The sequence below is a fragment of the Sceloporus occidentalis genome, unplaced genomic scaffold (assembly GCF_023333645.1).
Source record: "Sceloporus occidentalis isolate IW3139 unplaced genomic scaffold, rSceOcc1.0.p SCAF_62, whole genome shotgun sequence".
Lineage (NCBI taxonomy): Eukaryota > Metazoa > Chordata > Lepidosauria > Squamata > Phrynosomatidae > Sceloporus > Sceloporus occidentalis.
Genome location: NW_028317042.1, coordinates 949491 through 967129, shown reverse-complemented (window position 1 = coordinate 967129; position 17639 = coordinate 949491). Strand labels below are relative to the sequence as shown.

The 17639-nt window shown below is 42.4% G+C and overlaps 1 protein-coding gene across 2 annotated transcripts in view; it reads right to left on the bottom strand.

Annotated features, from left to right (window-relative positions):
* Nucleotides 1–7989: 7989 nt before the first annotated feature.
* Nucleotides 7990–17639, bottom strand: part of LOC149287268 (regulatory factor X 4) — a 30063-nt gene continuing 20413 nt past the window's right edge. The window contains exons 11-18 of one of the 2 annotated variants that reach the window (XM_089493066.1): nt 16715–16859; nt 15723–15817; nt 15305–15422; nt 14920–15039; nt 14304–14480; nt 11896–12055; nt 10935–11073; nt 7990–8259 (exon numbers count right to left, since the gene is read on the bottom strand). In XM_089493066.1, the coding sequence (XP_089349192.1) occupies nt 7990–8259; nt 10935–11073; nt 11896–12055; nt 14304–14480; nt 14920–15039; nt 15305–15422; nt 15723–15817; nt 16715–16859 (1224 nt within the window). The remainder of the gene's footprint in view (nt 8260–10934; nt 11074–11895; nt 12056–14303; nt 14481–14919; nt 15040–15304; nt 15423–15722; nt 15818–16714; nt 16860–17639) is intronic. The other variant, XM_089493067.1, reaches the window with a different exon arrangement.

Genomic DNA, 17639 nt, shown 5'->3' with positions numbered 1-17639 from the left:
AATACAGAGCAGACGGGGTTAATGTTGTAAATGACTGTTGTAGCTGGAAAACTGATTTTTTTATGGAATCGCTTCATAGGCGTACAGAGGCCCTTTATCACTCCCATCACTCCTGTGTTCCAGTGGTCCTTCATCACTCCCATCACTCCTGTGTTCCAATGGCCCTTTATCACTCCCATCACTCCTGTATTCCAATGGCCCTTTATCACTCCCATCACTCCTGTGTTCCAATGGCCCTTTATCACTCCCATCACTCCTTTATCACTCCCATCACTCCTGTGCTCCAATGGCCCTTTATCACTCCCATCACTCCTTTATCACTCCCATCACTCCTTTACCACTCCTGTGTTCCAATGGCCCTTTATCACTCCCATCACTCCTGTGTTCCAATGGCCCTTTATCACTCCCATCACTCCTGTGTTCCAATGGCCCTTTATCACTCCCATCACTCCTGTGTTCCAATGGCACGTCGGGTTCGCTGATCCAAGTTTAAGTTTAAAAGGCTACATTTTGGATGATTTTCAAAACGGACAAAACTGGGTAAAACATGGGATAGCAAAGAAAACGTAGGTGCCGGCAGTGACATTTTAAACGGCACCACTACCTGGGCGCTCTAAACAGATGAGAGAATGAATGGCCTGGGCAGCGATCACACGTAGGGCACCGATTTGGGGATGGGGCGGAAAAACAAAAGAACAATTCTTGCCATGAAGATTATCAGACAGGGAACAAGGATTTTAAGCTCCACGGCTTGTGTTTCCATTCATGCGTGTCTATAGGAACCCAACACTAAAGACGCACACATAGTGACGAGCTCCGTGAGCACTTCGAGAGGCATTCTTCCACAACATAAACATTTACCTAAGCTCGAAGCTGCAGCCCTGCTGCTGACAAAATATGTGAAATAGCTGGGGTGGGGGCAGGAGAACGAAAATTAAAAGGGACCGCGCATGTGATGGCCGAATTGTACCTTTAACGACTGTTTCGTTTCATAGACATCTCGGATCCGCCACCCAGCGAGTTACTTGAGGACGCACAGATCATTCTTGCTATTTGAGGAAGCTTCTCTTTATTTATTTATAAAGGATCTGCCCCGCTGAGTGCTGACGCTTCCCACAACCATAGCCCCGCAGCATCTACCCTGGGTGCCTTTTTAACCCCTTGAGTGCAAACGTGAGGCATGTCAAATTTCTATGGCACTGAAAAAATGTTTTAAATAAAAAAAATAATTAAAAAAAAGCCACTCTGTTATTATATGCTATCTATACACATTTGTTGGGAGGGGGTGAAACGCCTCACACAGGTGGCCGCAGGTTGTTCCGTGTTTTCGAAGATCACATTACGGCATACAGCAGACAGCAAACGTTCCCTCGATGCAAAGGAGGGTGGATGTGATCAGTAACTACAAAGCACTTAAAGGAGACCCAGCACAGCTTTAAGCATTTAAAGGACCCAAAGGGGGGCTGGAACCGTCACGGCTTTTACTGTAATGACGTTCATCGGTTAAAACTACCGACAGCTTTGACTATACCAGTTGCTTGGAGTGTCCCTCTTTTCACTCCCATCACTCCCGTCACTCCTGTGTTCCAATGGCCCTTCATCACTCCCATCACTCCTGTGTTCCAATGGTCCGTTATCACTCCCATGTTCCAATGGTCCTTCATCACTCCCATCGCTCCTGTGTTCCAATGGCCCTTTATCACTCCCATCACTCCTGTGTTCCAATGGCCCTTTATCACTCCCATCACTCCTGTGTTCCAACGGCCCTTCATCACTCCTGTGTTCCAACGGCCCTTCATCACTCCTGTGTTCCAACGGCCCTTCATCACTCCTGTGTTCCAACGGCCCTTCATCACTCCTGTGTTCCAACGGCCCTTTATCACTCCCATCACTCCTGTGTTCCAACGGCCCTTTATCACTCCCATCACTCCTGTGTTCCAACGGCCCTTTATCACTCCCATCACTCCTGTGTTCCAATGGCACGTCGGGTTCGCTGATCCAAGTTTAAGTTTAAAAGGTTAATTGATCGCTAGAAAACCCTTTTGCAGCGAGAAAGGTCCTTGTTTTACATGAAAATTGCGATCGTGGCCCCTAAGACCTCTGGTAGGCGTAAGAATTTTGAGGATCTTGTTTGAGGAAGCCGTGCTCTACAGCTGCATGATGTCATCAGTGATCCAATCGTGGATATCACGTCCGCTCTAACTGGAGACGTGGCTGACATCACAGGGTTTAGAAGGTACCGTGATCGGTCTACGCGAAGAAGCATCCAGAGAATATTTTTCTTCCACAGATCCCACGGACAGGTTCATTAAATAACTATAACGTTACGTTATATTCATACAGCGTCCCTGGATTCCGCTATTACAGTGAAGATTAACAAAAACATTACACGTAATGACATTAAGATTAACCCCTGAATTGAGGTTAAGCCAGAGTTAAGTCAGAGATGCAGAAGGCGGCCCTGCTCTCTGAGCTTACAATCTATTAGCAGATAAATATCCGTAATGACAGCTTATGCAATAGTTTAACACTCTCGATGCCATAACCTCACAATTTTCAAAACGAGGCTTATACGTGTGTAATATAGATATATATATATATATATATATATGTTATACACACACTGTATATATATACACACACACACGAGGCTTGGTCTATACAGTCACACTTAACCTTTTCTGTGCCAGATAGTTAAGTGACGGGTAGGGAAGTTCACTCCGGCTCTCCGATCCGGCACTAAAAGTCATAGCACTCACAGATGTAGAAGACAATCTAGTCTAGATTGTAAGCTCTTAAGAACAGGGCCCTCTTTCCTACCAGTTTGTAATTTGTGATTTTAAAGTATCTGTTGTAACAGCGCCACAGAACCTGCTAGCGCTATATAAGTGAATTTAACGATCAGGGTCCTGTCCGTGACACAAACCAAAGAGCTTGCACTCACAAACACGTATGAAATTTATTAACAGCCAGCTTAGCGTAAAAGTAGCAAATTATTTTATATTCGCCGCACGAGGATAGTTACGTCTCTATGGATCAGACCCATTAATAATAGCAGAGGTTGGTATATATATATATATATATATATATATATATATATATATATATATAGTATATATATATTTGTAAGGAAAATGACATTTTGATCAATAATAATTCTGAAAGGGTAGCAGTAATGAGCAGTAAAGGGTTAATGAGCTGCACCCCCCAGCGTTGCTGGGTATAAGTGAGCCAGTGCTGTGTATTGCAGTGAGGTTACCTCTGTATTGTACTTTCTCAGAACCGACTCAATCTCGTCATGGTTCCCCGGGCTCACTCTCTCTATCACTCCGTCCAGGTCCATCTTTGTAAAGAGGGAACTTGGCGATGAGGCGATTCCGTAAAGCCTTTCCCTTCACATACTGGCAGAAAGCTCCACTGCTGCGCATGCGCAGTCAGCCTCGGCGCACCCTAACCTGCTAGGCACCCCGCCCCTACCGCTCCACCTAACGTTGAGCGTTCCGGGTCATTCATGCGGAGGCCTACCTAACCTGCTTGTAGGGCGTTATCGCATAAACGGCGCCGCTCTACCAAACTTGAATATACAGACTGGCTGCGCGTGCTCATTCGTGTTGTGTGTAGATTATGGCCAGATTTTTTTTTGTTTTATTATATTCAATCGAGCTTTATTGACACCAATTGGAAGTTCTAGCATTGAAATGGTGTTATGGTGGGTTTTTTGTAGGGGGAGGCGCTGTGATTTAAACAGACAAGAATGTATCAACATATCTTGGATCTTTCTAAATGAGCTGACCCTAAAATATTAACCCTTTAGTATTGTCAATATTCTATGAAGTGACTCACAAAATGTGTTAACAAAATGGCACTAATACCGGTCCTTTTGGAAACCTTGACTTCTCTTCATACCTGGGAACTCTCTGGTTCCCGCTACCTGGAGCTCTCTCCCCCCCCCTTGCAGAATACTAGTAGAAAGTCCCGCTGATGTCAGTGGGCGGTCCTGCTGATACCGCGGGACACACCATTTTTGGAGGGGAAGTGGGCGGTTTGTTGGGCGTGGCGCAAAACACCAAAAACCCTGAAGATGGAGTCTTCAATATCATACCTCTTATTGGATGTAGATTCACATTTTTAATTGACATGAAATAAGCATACTTGAGAACTCCGTGTAATAACTTCCTCCCTCAGTAGGGGTGGGGCTTGAACATTAAAGGGGTAGATCCAGTCCATATGGGCAATATATACGTTTAGGAAGTAAGTATCTCCAGAGGTGAGTAGACAGGAGTGGCGGTAAGTTGGTGGAAGTAGATGGATCAGATCTCCACCAACCTGCCTTGCTCGGTGGTGTTTATGTTTGTTTCCCTGAGGAAGGCGGCGTGCTGCTATGGAACCAAGCTTTGCCGGTTGTTGGTTTTTTTTGTAAAAAGTGTGTTTAATGGGCCAGCGTTCAGACAGTAAGATGCTGAGACTTGTAAGCTTTCAGGATCTCAGTGTCACTAGTTTCTTTTGGCGAAGGTCTTCTCTGGAACTAACGGTGGGAGCTCTATACTGTGAGGGGCTTTCGTCATACCCCTCGTATACCCTACTGAATAGGCATGCATATTGTGTTGCTGAGTTGGGTTCACATGTCGGTGTTACTATCAGTTTCCAGAAATGTGACCCGACCCCCCCACCACCACCGAATGCGACACCTTCAGCTCTATCCTGAAGCCTGTAAATAATACACAATTAGGTACATAAATAGGTCTTTTGTTCAAACCGTGTGCTCATCACAGCTGACTCGCTACTAAGTTTTATTGAGGGCCACAGGGTTCGGTGGAGTTCGGTGAGAACACGTATTTCAGCAGATCTCTACATTAAGAAAGAAAAGAATACTCAATGCGGAAAGCTCCAAAATTCACCCGATACAAATGTTTTTTTTTCTGTTAAAAACAAACATTAAAGGCAATACTAGCAGAACCAGCCCCCAGACCCCCAATGCCCACCTCAGTGAGATGCTATGGTTTGGCATCTCAACCATTCTGTTAGACGTCTCTTATTTTGCTCCCTCCTTTCTCTCTCTCTCTCTTTCTCTCTCTCTCTCGTTCTCGTTTTCTCCTTTTCTCTCTCTTTTTCGCTCTCTTTTTCTCTCTCTCTCTTTCTCTCCCCCTCTCTCTCTCTCTTTTTCTCTCTCTCTCCTCTCCCCTCTCTCCTCTCCCAACAGTCCTGAAATGTTGGGTGGGGGTATGTTTTTGCATTTTGTATTTGCATATTTTCTATTTCCTTATTTGTAGAATTGGTTGTCTGCCGGACTCAAGCTCTGGAGTTTTTACTGTTTTTTTTGGTTTATTTCCTGATGAGATGTGAATTGCCTAATCGTTTGAAAAAAAAAAAAAGTCAAATTGGTTACGTAATAATTACACAAATGAAATAACTGGTATTTTCAGTAAATGTTTTATTGACGCAAATAAATCGCTTCACAACTTTACAAATAATATGCATTTTCCCGTACGCAGTTGGCATGGTTATCATGCTGAGTGCTAGGAAAGAGATTATCTACAAACAACTGCTTATGTAGCTGATGTTACAATCCATTTATTAATATCTTACCCATAGGGTAATATGTCCGCCTTACGTCCTCAGTGTGTGTCAAAATACACAGAGTACATTCGTGTTAATGCATCCTAAGGAAAAACTCACGCTGCTACAAATTAGACCGGTAAATGTCTTAACAACAAAATCTTTCGGGATTATGATACGTTTTAACACTCGACCGAGATCTGCGCAAGGAACAACATTACGGAGGTGACAAAGATATGATCGTTGACAAAGCCAGTACATGTACAGGCTCAAAATGCATTGTTTTCAATGGGTTTAGGGACTGCCCATTGTCCTTAAGGGGTTAAAGTCCATGACTTCCCATCTCTGTACTGGCAACCCACAAGGCCTCCTATTGAAACGGTTATACACAAATTTTCATTCAGGAACAAATTGCCATTAACATGAAATAAGCATACTTGAGAATGCCATGTAATAGCTTCCTCCCTCAGGAGGGGTGGAGCTTGGGGATTAAAAGAGGTGGAGCCAGGCCATATTGGCAGTATAAGGTTAGTAAGTGTGAAGAGAAGTTAGAGTAAATTGATGGAAGTGGGTGGCTCTAATCTCCACCAATCCGTCTTGGCCAAAACTTTACCACCCAAGAGGGCCAGTTTTTAGCTGGCATACTAGAAGCATGTAGGGTCCCCCCCCCAGGCATGTAGGTAAAATACAAATGGCTCAACTGAGTTTCCATAGTGTGGGAGGGAGGTCTAGCTGCGTGTGTTAGCTATTGTGGTGCAGGGCTTATTTCATTTTTATTTCATGTTGGGTTTACAGCAAAACGACCACAAACCACACATTAACACAACATAAAGTTAAAAGCAGATGACTAGGGAGGTCATTGAAAAAGGTTGACAGTAGAGTTAGGACATCCTGATCTATACAGGGGGATAATACTAGGCAACAAAAACGTTAATTGCCTTTTAACTTTGGGGTTTTATTCGCCATAAGTTGGAGGACAGTTTTTGTTTCAGCTAATTTACTTCAGTATACATTATGAAGGCCCAACCCCAGTGAGCTTCTGCTGCAGGAAGAGCTTGGCTGCTCCTGTATAATATATATAGTTAAATCAGTAAGATTTCTCCAAAGTCTCCTCACCATAACTGGGAACTCTCCAGAGTTTCACCCAGAAGACTCCGGGAGAAGCACCGTTTGTCCGGGTCAACACCCGAATCCTCCAGGTCGCAGGAACAGGGTCCCCGACGTCAGCTGTAATGCCCCAGACATCAGCTGTAACGCACCCAACATCAACAGGACCGCCAACTGATGTCAGCGCCATCGCCATGCTTGGGAACTCTCCCAGCACACCCAAGTCCTCCAAGTCAACACCCGAATCCTCCAGGTTGCGGGAGCGTGGTCCTAACACGCCCCGCTCCCCCTTTAAATGGGGGTGTGGACCGCCCACCGACATTAGCGGGACCACCCACTAACGTCAGTGGGCAATCTTGGCAGCGTCCTGCAAGGGTAGGTTCCAGGTAGCGAGAGCCCAGAAGTTCCCAGGTATGCTCCTCACCCATTGAACTAATCATTATACCTTCATAATAAAAAGTGAAGAGAAAGTTAAAACCAAACTCCTTCCATCTCTCCCATTAGTGAATAAACCCAATTGAGTCAACAACCACCTACATTTGGGACCCTTCATTTTTTGGAGTACTCCTACCAAGTGCCTCTTTTGCCTAATGGACCATCTGATTGTGTTCAATGTTCATTTTAATGATTACATTTGAATAGAAGCCGGCCTTTAAGGTGATTTGCTGAATATTTGTTTGCGTGATGACAGAGAGGAACTAGTTTTTGTTTTATTTTTTTATGCATTATGTAAATTTCATGGCTGTGGAAATGCGATTTGGAATGTATTTAAGTTCTTCTTGTTCTCGCCACATTTTCCTTACTCCAAAGCGGAAGAGCTTAATGTTGTGAAGATATAAATCCGGCAGAAATGCCTAAAATTGGTTCTTTAACAGTGTTTCATTCCCAGAAGCCAAAATAAGGTAAGAACTCTGCATATCAATTCTTTTGTACACGTAAATAAATGCAAAACCATTGTCCCAGTCATCCATTCCGTCTACAGCAGGGGTTGCCAATTGGTTGCATTCTGGCCGTTGTTGAACTACAATTCCCATGATGCGGCAGTTCTTGTTCCGATCATTTTCCAGCTACACCTGATCCTCCAGCGTCCATACAACTCCCATGATGCTTAGTGATGGAGAAAGCTAGAGAAATGCTATACCCCATGAACTTATGGCATATCAGATCCCAAGACAGAAATAATTAACAATAACGAAGGCACAGCCTGGCCCAATTAGTGCTCTAATACAACATGTCCATTGCCATTCTCTCTCCTATTCATAGCATGTTTTATCATTCAGAAATAGAAGCCACGAGATTCCAGTGGAAGCAAAGTCACCATAGTCTTTATTTTGCCCATCCCGTGCTGGCTTCTCCGTTTATGTAGGCAAAGCCTGGGAAATGCTGCATGTGTTCATATTCAGAGTTCCGACGGGGTGCCAGTGATGCGTACACGTCGTTGGAGCTTCCGTATCTCGCAGAGTGCATGGGTGGGCTTGAGTAACAGGTGTTGGTTGATGCAACATCTGGCCAACGTGGTGGCACCTGGGTGGGGTGGAGTCTTGGTGTACTGCTCATAAGGCATGGCTCCATCCGAGTCTGGCTGTTAAATGGATACTGGAAGAAGATACACATCAAGGTAAATATAGGAACGAAACGGCATTAGTATCTGATATCCACATTTAAACAAATAGGAAGGAGGTATTGTTTCAATCTTTCCCATACATTAGGGTGTAGACCACAAGTTTCCTGAATTATTGGGGGGCACAGTTATTCCAATTATCCCCCTTCCTCTGCTTCTCAGCCTCCTCCACTCCAATCATTTAATCTCTCCATTTACCTGCGCCCCCCCCATTAATTCTACCCATCTTCAATGAAGGGAACACTATAGCCATCATCTGCACTTTAATGGATATGATAGCTGAGAGGTCCCTTTAAAGTTTTGTGGCATTCCCCTTGCTAATGTATAGAGGGATTCTGCAAAATGCCCCCCAGCTATTTGAAAACATCTCCTGATGTGGCATACTTACTGTATGTGAATATTCCAGGGGGGCTCCAATGAGATCCCCCACGCTTGCATGGAAAGCGCTCCCATTGATTACAATAGAAGTACTTTCCTACTGCTGAGTGGCTGCTTCAAGCAATCAATCAGTGGCGCGAAACATTGGACCACAGAGAAGCGTTCCTCTGCAGATTGTCACGCGAGCCGCCGCGGCACATACCTCGGATGCTCGCGACGGCTCACTCCTTCCTGCCGCTGACGCTGTGCGGCCACGTCGGGGTCGCGGTCCCGCCCCCGCCGCGACCCGACGTCGGCTGAGCGTCACACGCGCCGCTGCGGCACGCACACCAGGGGATCGCGGCAGCGCGCCCGTCAATGCCGCCGACGCCGTACGGTCCTCGCTCGGGCTTGCGCCTGCACGCCGGGGACGTGCAGGCACGTCACCACCTCTGACCGCCGGGATCGTGGATCGGAAGCCTGCCGCGATGACGTCACGCCGCGCACGCCACGCCGCGGCCTAATTGTGAGTAGTGTTCCCCTATTTAAAGGCCATTTGTTTTCTTTTCTTCACCCGTTCAAAGTGTATTACTTTTTGGGGTGTGCTGTTCCTTGTGATTCATATCTTGCCTTGTGTACCGACCCTTGCCTGTTCTTTTGACTACGATTCTGATCTGCCTGCCTCGACCTCGGACCTGTTATACCATTTTGCCTCTTATCTGCCTGCCTCGACCTCGGATACGTTTTGACCTCGCTGTTTGCCGTTGCCCTTTTGACCGGACTGTTTACTGGACTACGCTACGTCCATATATCTGCATAGTTGGATCCTCCTTCGCTACCTGACCCCGTGACACAGATCTAGAGCTGCAGCTTCTCCTGAATGCGTACCTTAGTATGCATTTTTTATTGAATATCCTGCCTGGGACACCGGAGTGTCCCTTTAACAGTCTACTATCACTATCTTGCAAAAAAAATGCAGTTCTTTAGCAGCAAATTTGTTAGAGAAAAAAGAAAAAATTCTTTTTTTTCCCCTCCTTTCCAGTGACTCGATTGCAGCTGTATCTTCCCGTGTCACAAGTTTAAAGGAAGACAGCGACTGCTATATATAATACAATTTCTCAGTATCTTCTATTAGATAATACATTCTATCGCGACCAAAACATGGAAAGTCTTAATATTAGAGGTCAACCGTTTGAAAGCGAGTCATTATTTTTTTTTCCGTTGACTTAAAGAAACTATTGTGAGACCGTGTTAGAAAGCCAGCCCTTGGCATGTGCCTGACACCCTCTACAGTAAATTTTCTATTAAGCCCTTGTTATAGTGTTCATACAGCCATCTGCAGAGACTCGGGCATGCTGCCGGCTCCATCACCTTTCACACTTTGTATCCGGTTTAATGAGACTCAAAACATGATGTCTCAAGGATCTTTGTGGAACATAAAGCCGACACTTGTTGCAGCGCTCGGGGCAGGAAATTACAATTTTCTGGGTCATCTAACCGCCAGTTGTGTTTACAGCAGTTTAGCAAAATTAACCTTTCGTGCCAATGATTTCACTGATATGTAGTGAGGAATGTAAACACGCATGGGATCGCCATACGGCACCTGAATCTAAGACGCGACCAACGGCTGATTAAGGTTTGAGTCTTTACAGCAGTAGAATGTAAAAGTATTGGGACACCTGACCATTACACCAACAGGGACTTTTATGACATTGCATTCTAAATACATAGACATTAATATGTAGTTGGTCAGCTGGGACATACAAAGACATTTTGGACAATGCCATGCTACCAACTTTGTTGGAGAAGACCCTTTTCTATTCCAGCATGACCATAAAGCAAGGTCCATAAAGACATGATTGGAAGAGTTTGATGAAGAACTTGACCGGCCGCACAGAGCCCGGACCTCAACCCCATCGAACACTATTGAGAATAACGGGAATGGAGATTGCGAGCCAGACCTTCTCACCCAACATCAGTGCCTGACCTCACAAATGCTCTACTGGATGAATGGGTGAAAATTCCCAAAGAAACTCCCCAAAATCTTTTGGAAAGTCGCAATACTTCTGTCCATATAGTGTATATATACATAGATACTGTATATCATATATTTTATTTATACAGCTCCAACAATTTACGCAGCTCTTCCTACAGTCCATACATTCAAGGGGTCTGACAAAACTAGAAATGACAGACTAAGGCGAGCCAATACATTATATAAAGAGTCTTGCTCACAAGCTTACAATCTAGAGGATATATACATATATATCTGAATTCTGCATACTGGACATACCTGTGAGGTACTTCTGTGGTAGGCTGTGTAGTGAAGTGGTCCCGGAATCCCAGACTCGTGGGGCATTGATGTATACTGTGTTGCAATTGGATGATGACCTTGATTGGTGTAACTTCCATAATTATAACTTCCTGTAAACCTAAAAGGATGACACCAATTTCAGAATGTGGAGATATACTGCTTTTAGTATTTGGCAGGACCCAGGATTCCGGGAGAAGTTTTCCTGACAGCCAATCGGAAGCAGGAAATCTTGTGAACGAGAGGTCTATTTAGACCCCCCCTGAACTCTGGCATGATCCAGTGATGGCCATACTCGGAGCCTACCCTTGCTGGACGCAGCCGGGACTGCCAACTGACGTTAGTGGGTGGTCCCACTGATGGGCAGTCCCGCTTACATCAGTGGGCGTTCCCGCCGACATTGTGGGACACACCTCCATTTAAAGGAGAAATGGGCGAGGAGTGGGGCGTGTCAGGACCCTGCTCCCCCGACCTGGAGGATTCGGGTGTTGACCTGGAGGTGCGCTCGGAGGTATGGCGATGACGCTGACTGGCGGTGAGTACACCGTGTGGCCACAGAAGATGCATTCAGCCAGTAGCTGTAGGATGGGAAAGAGGCAAATGCATACAATGGGGGTCTGCAGAGTCCCTCCACGCACTTGCAAGGGGAAAAATGATTATTTAAGGGGCCGCTCAGCAGTCGTATGGATTAAAGTGCATATGATGCCCGGAGTGTCCCTTACATTAAGGTTTTTCAAAAATAATTTGAATTAGTGTGTATTTTGTTCATGGTATAACGCAAAAAAAACCAACACAAGCCAGGGCTAATAAATATATCATATATTATATATATTATATATATGAATGTACTATACATTTTATCTTTGATCCTATATTTTCATTATATTTATAAAACGTAGGATTTTACGATCAGATCTGTTTGAAGTAGGATAAATCAACATACCCATGATCCTCTCGGTGTGGATAAACGGGTATCCTGTGCGTGACCGACGGAGGCACATGTGCGTTTCTCATGCAGTTCAATTGCTGGCCGGATTCTCCCGCGCCGTTAGCAGCTTTCGTGACGGTGTATGTGAGCGACCACGTGTAGGACTGCATTGCACCTATCGGTAACAAACAAACATTCATTAATTGAGTATAATTGTGCCGGGAACCTTTTATTGCCATGTGACACAAAAGCAGGCACCGATAGGTTGCTGGCCTACAAACTGAAAAGACTTGGTAAATCTATGTTGTTTTCATCTGATTCAGAAGAAATGATAAAGTGACATATCTGTTAAGGTGTTCTTTAACATACTAGAGGGTGCATTTATCATTTTGTGGAACAGCACTCTCAATCATTTATTGCCCTTTAACATTAAACTTGCCTAAAGCTTAACAGATATTTAATATCAGTAAACTCTTTTTACATTCTGATGGAAAATATATAAAAAATTACTAAAAAAAGGTGTAATTTAAATGAAAACGTATTCTTTTTTTTAGCTATTGGTTGAAACAATGTTTCTGTGGCCCATGATGTACCCTTCGTAGTCCTCTAAGGTCCTGCTAGCAGGTATCTAACTTGGCTATTACAATATACATCAAATTGTAAAGATAATCCAAGAAAAGATGTGACTTTATGGATGACGTACGCATTTTGGCACCTGTTTCATAAAAGCGTTTTAAATGGCAGCGGTTAGAACAAACTGTAAGCTCTTGTGCCCCACGTTAACAATACAGAACATCATCCTTAAACTGGCAATTGTCTTCTTCTAATCTGACCACAACTGAACATCACCGATAACTTGAGAAGATCTTTTGTCCTCCGCAAATAAAAAGGTCCTGCTCTCCGGACCACCCAGCTAGTTAGTGTATTAGTATTTGCTTATGTAGATGGCCAGAAAAAAAAAGGGAAAGTGAAAATTCCTCCGACAATGAGGACAATAAGGACAGCGATTTGCATTTGTATACCAATTTATCTAAAGCGCATACAACCCATCGCCAGCCATTTCTAGGGTGCAAGCCAAGCAGAACATTTGGCAGCCGTGATGTGCATGACGGCCCTCCACAGCAAAAAGGGGCGAAGAATTGTTATGATCTAATCGCGGTTGGGTAAGCCGGGGGGCCGGGGGGGGACACAGGCAGATTCTTACAATACAGTGCCAAAGATCAGAGAAAGAAACAAAAAAAACAACAAACTGTACTCAAAATCCTTTGTCCTCAGATCCAGCAATCTGATCCATAAAGTCTCACTTTTTGATTTATTTTGGGACGCAGAACCAAGCACATGCATTTAGGAACACGACGGGCTTTTTAAAGCATTGTTTTATTGTTTTTAATCTATTTATTCTTTTTTTTTTGTTCCCGCAGCCAACGTGCCCAGCAAAAAAAGAATGCAATTGAGGACAAAAGGAGCAAAGAAATACATACGATTTTTTTTGTTTCTGCCTGAGCAGAATAAGGAAAACTAAAAAAAAAAAAAAAAAAAAAAAAAAGCCAAAAAGGTGGTCTATTCATTAAATCTTGGATTTGGCCAAAATTATCTCCCAAGTGAATAACCGTAAAAACGTTACAATTATTAAGTAGGTTATTAGTACGGCCAGGTCGGCCAACACTCCAGTGGGCTCAACAAGTCAACTCAGAGAGACTTCTCTGCCTTTAAGCCCAACAGAGTTCAGGACGAAGGACTGCAAGAGTAATTTAGTCCTTTCCTCCATAGACCTTCATTAGTCAGAGTGCATGGCTGGGTTAATAACACTGAGCCATTCTGTTGCTTAGCACAAGGCAGTATGATAGGGAGCCATTATATTCTGCTAAAATCCTTGTGGCCAATTTTACGGTACGAGCCCACCTGGATCATGAGAACCTTCGTTTTTAAGTCAAGCCATTCTACCAAGCATTAATCAACAGGTCAAGAGTAACTTTTAAGGGTTAACTAGCATGGTTTTCCAATTATTTAAATGTATTTGCGTAGTCCCTTCCACCATATAAGCTTTTCACGCATGTCCCAGTGCAATAAAATCAGTATTCACGCTAGACAATGTCCAAGCACAATGCATCATAAGGACTGAAGGAAATGCCAAAGGCAATAAATTGTGAGTTCTGGGGGGGAAAAAAGGGAAAAAGAATCTGCATTCGTAAAATGGAAGAACAAAGCCTTATCATAAGCTAGAGGCCAAGCATTAGCTAAGGAGGCATATATCGCATTGGTCGATACGACATGGGTTCTAGATGCTTTATAGCCATGATAGGTTTTATGCATATATTAAAAGTACGAAGGAGTGCGATATAACCAAAAAGAAACTAAATAGCATTATTTTAATGTTGTGCTTGGTTACTCTATTAAGTAGGGGTAGGTTTGCCCCATCATACCTGTTGTGACCGGTACACCACCGCTCTCGGGGGAGAGGTTGCTCGCAGGAGAGTTGGACGCCGGGATTTCAACAGACACAGTAGACGTGGCGGGTGAAAACGGAACTGGAGACGGGGTGGAAATTGTGGTTTCTGTCAGCATGATGTCTTCTCTCAACTCTGTTGAACGAGCCGAAACTATTAAAAGCCAAGTAAAGCAGACTATACCTGGACGAGCCTGCGCTGCCCAGTCAAAAGGGGAGGTTAGAGCTAGGTAAAATAATTTGCCCAATATCAAGAAAAAAATATTTTAAAAGGTGGTACTTTCTACACAGTGGTATAGAAATATGGCACAAAATACAACTTTATCTGCTTTTTTTAAAATGATTTTAAATTATTTAAAAAAAATAAGGCTCTGAAAAATAAAAAAAACATTCACATTTCATTTTTAATTAAAACAAACAAAAAAAATGACGTACAGAAACTTTAGAAATATTTTGGAAAAAAATACATTTATTTTTATTTTAGGAACTTTTATAATTTCTTTCAAGCACATGGGAATTGTGTAGGACACGTATAACTTTTTCAGCTTTCCCATGTACAAGTGTACACGTTGGGCGCACAAAGACCCGCTTACCATTGTGAGCTTCTCCCTTCATGGCTCTCATGAGCTCGTTGGCCCTTTCCTGGCAGTGTAGGGACTCCAACAGGTATAATACGTAATCATCGAGCATTAAGTGAATAAGGTGAAATGAACCTAGTAAAGCAAAAATATAAAAAAGGGAATAAATAATGTCGCACTGCACATACAATTTTTTATACTTAGGTACATTATTTATATATATATATATATATATATATATATATATATATATATATATAGTCTCTCTCTCACTGCCATAAAAACAAATAAGCACATTTACCATGAAAATTCAGAGTCTAATAATTATTATTTCACTAAATCATTGTTATTTATTGAGTTATGTAACATAACTCATATACAAGAACACTTGTGAACATACCAAAGCTCGGGGCGCTATGTAGTGTCATATCCCGAATAACCCGTGTTCCAAAGCAGGACCAGATCAAAAGAAACTGCTGTGCTACTTTCTTGAGTGATCCTTGCTTTTTGGAGGACACCTAAAAAAAGGGAATAGTTTTTCATAATTAAAGGTAACATACATTTAATTTATACCAAAAAAATATTATATATATATATATATATCGTATATATTCTAAGTCTGTATCAAATGCTATGAAACAATATTATTGATGTTTTTCTCAATTTATTGCAAGTTGCTCCTATATTCAGAATCTCTTAGCCGTGGTGTTAACTGTGTTCCCCCACATTCATAATCTCTCAGTAATTTAGGCTTTCCCTCTCATAGCCAACCCCTTTGCATGTTATATGGGCAAATGGCACGTCCTTTGTTAACTTACTTTCACCACGCATCTCTCAACCATGGAATCCAACCATTCAATGTACGACTCAATGGGAGATTGCTCTTCGAGAAGATGGTCAAATTCCCGGTACACTGTGATCAGAGATATTAAAAGAAGAGCTCATTGGTTATGACAATTTCTTCTATCTATAATGAATTATGTTTTTTTTATTTAAGATATAAAAACTATTTTTTCAATATTAGCGTAACAATTACACCCTCCGTACAATCTGGAGTTGGAAGCTAAAGCGTGTTGACCTTCTAGTTCTTAAATTGTTCTTCAATGTCTTGTTTTACAGAAGTGACTTTCAATTTGATCCTTAGTCCAGGTTTTATATATATCCCAATAAGAACCCCACTGGGTAATCCCATAATCAGGAACTTTGAGGATTAATTATAGAACACTGCGTATAAAGTGGAAATCCTTGATCGCCATAGAATTTAGTCTACTGAGGAAACTAGGAAGCTCTCCATCACCGTTCTTCTTGCTTTCACACCCTAGCACATTGTCCACCTTATGAAATTAGACTTGTGAGGCTCAATATATGGGGTGGATTCTTTAAAAACACCTATTACTTGCAAAAATAATGTTTTGAAGTAGTCTACAACTAGTAACAATATCATCACTTAAAGATGTCTTCTACTGTAGCTTCTGAATTGCCACCCTCTCCTTCAACAGCCTAGAACAAATCCTTCAAAGTAACATGTCAATGGGGCAAATTTAAAAACTATTAAATAATTAATTTTGGGCAAAGTTTTTTGAAGTTGTAGAAATGTTTTTATCATTATATTTAGTTATAAAAGTGTAATGCTCAGCAGCGTACGTAAAGCGGATGGATTTAAGGAGAAGGGGTGCCAAGAGTAATCCACGAAACACACATGACATGTGTGCTGGGAAAGGAATTTATTTTAAAATTGTCCTATTAGTGGTCTTTGAGAAGAGGAGGTGTGAATCTTTGACCAAAATCCATAGCTTTCTTTCTCTCTTACACTGGATAATAAGTTTCCTGTGTTCCTCTCGGGAATTCTCTATTGTGTAAAGGCTCTGTTTGGTAATGCTATTAAGGTCAACATTCCTCCAGTCTTCCAACATCTGGAACGTGATATCAGCGCTGTGTATTACCGTTCTTGATGCCTGCAATTCAGAGAAACACATGCATTGATAATACACCAAATATTAATGGTTACAATATGCATTTACATGTCCACGGCTTATTGGGTGGTAGAAGTCAACGTTTACCGGGGTGAGGAACAACTCTTTTTTGTAAAGGTTATAATGTAAGGAAATTTTACTTTACTGAGAGGGTGGTATATACGTGGAACAGCCTCCCAGCAGGATTCGTAGAGGTTAATACAATAAGATAATTTAAACATGCATGGTACAGGCATATAGCTAAGACAGACTGATTAAGGTCTGGTGCGCCTAATGATGTTACAGGCACAACAATGTAAAAAAAACCAACGCACTTCGAGGTATATAAACGTCAATGAGCCAGTTGAGGAGTTCCGAGATCTCCCTTGTAACCGGTCCATTGAGTAGTGTGCTATACAAAAGCTGACCAATCGCTCCCATTAATGTGTTTATACCAGAGGGACTGCTGTCGTTCTAGACCTAGTCCAACTAGGCCAACAGAAAACTTCGAAATATGTCAACCATAGCTTTTACTTATCCTTTGTTTTCACAAAAGACACTTAAAATTAAAAATTAAAATAATTAAATAAAAATTAGTGCTATCACACATCGTATATTTAATATAATTATGTGTAAATATGTATATATATGTTTAAGGGGAGAAAAGCCAACTGAAAGGTGCTAGTCATTCTCCAAGGAGAAATATATATTCACATTATTTTCTTTATAAATTTGTATAACACTTTTATTACTGTAATTATACAGACATTGTGTAATTGAATT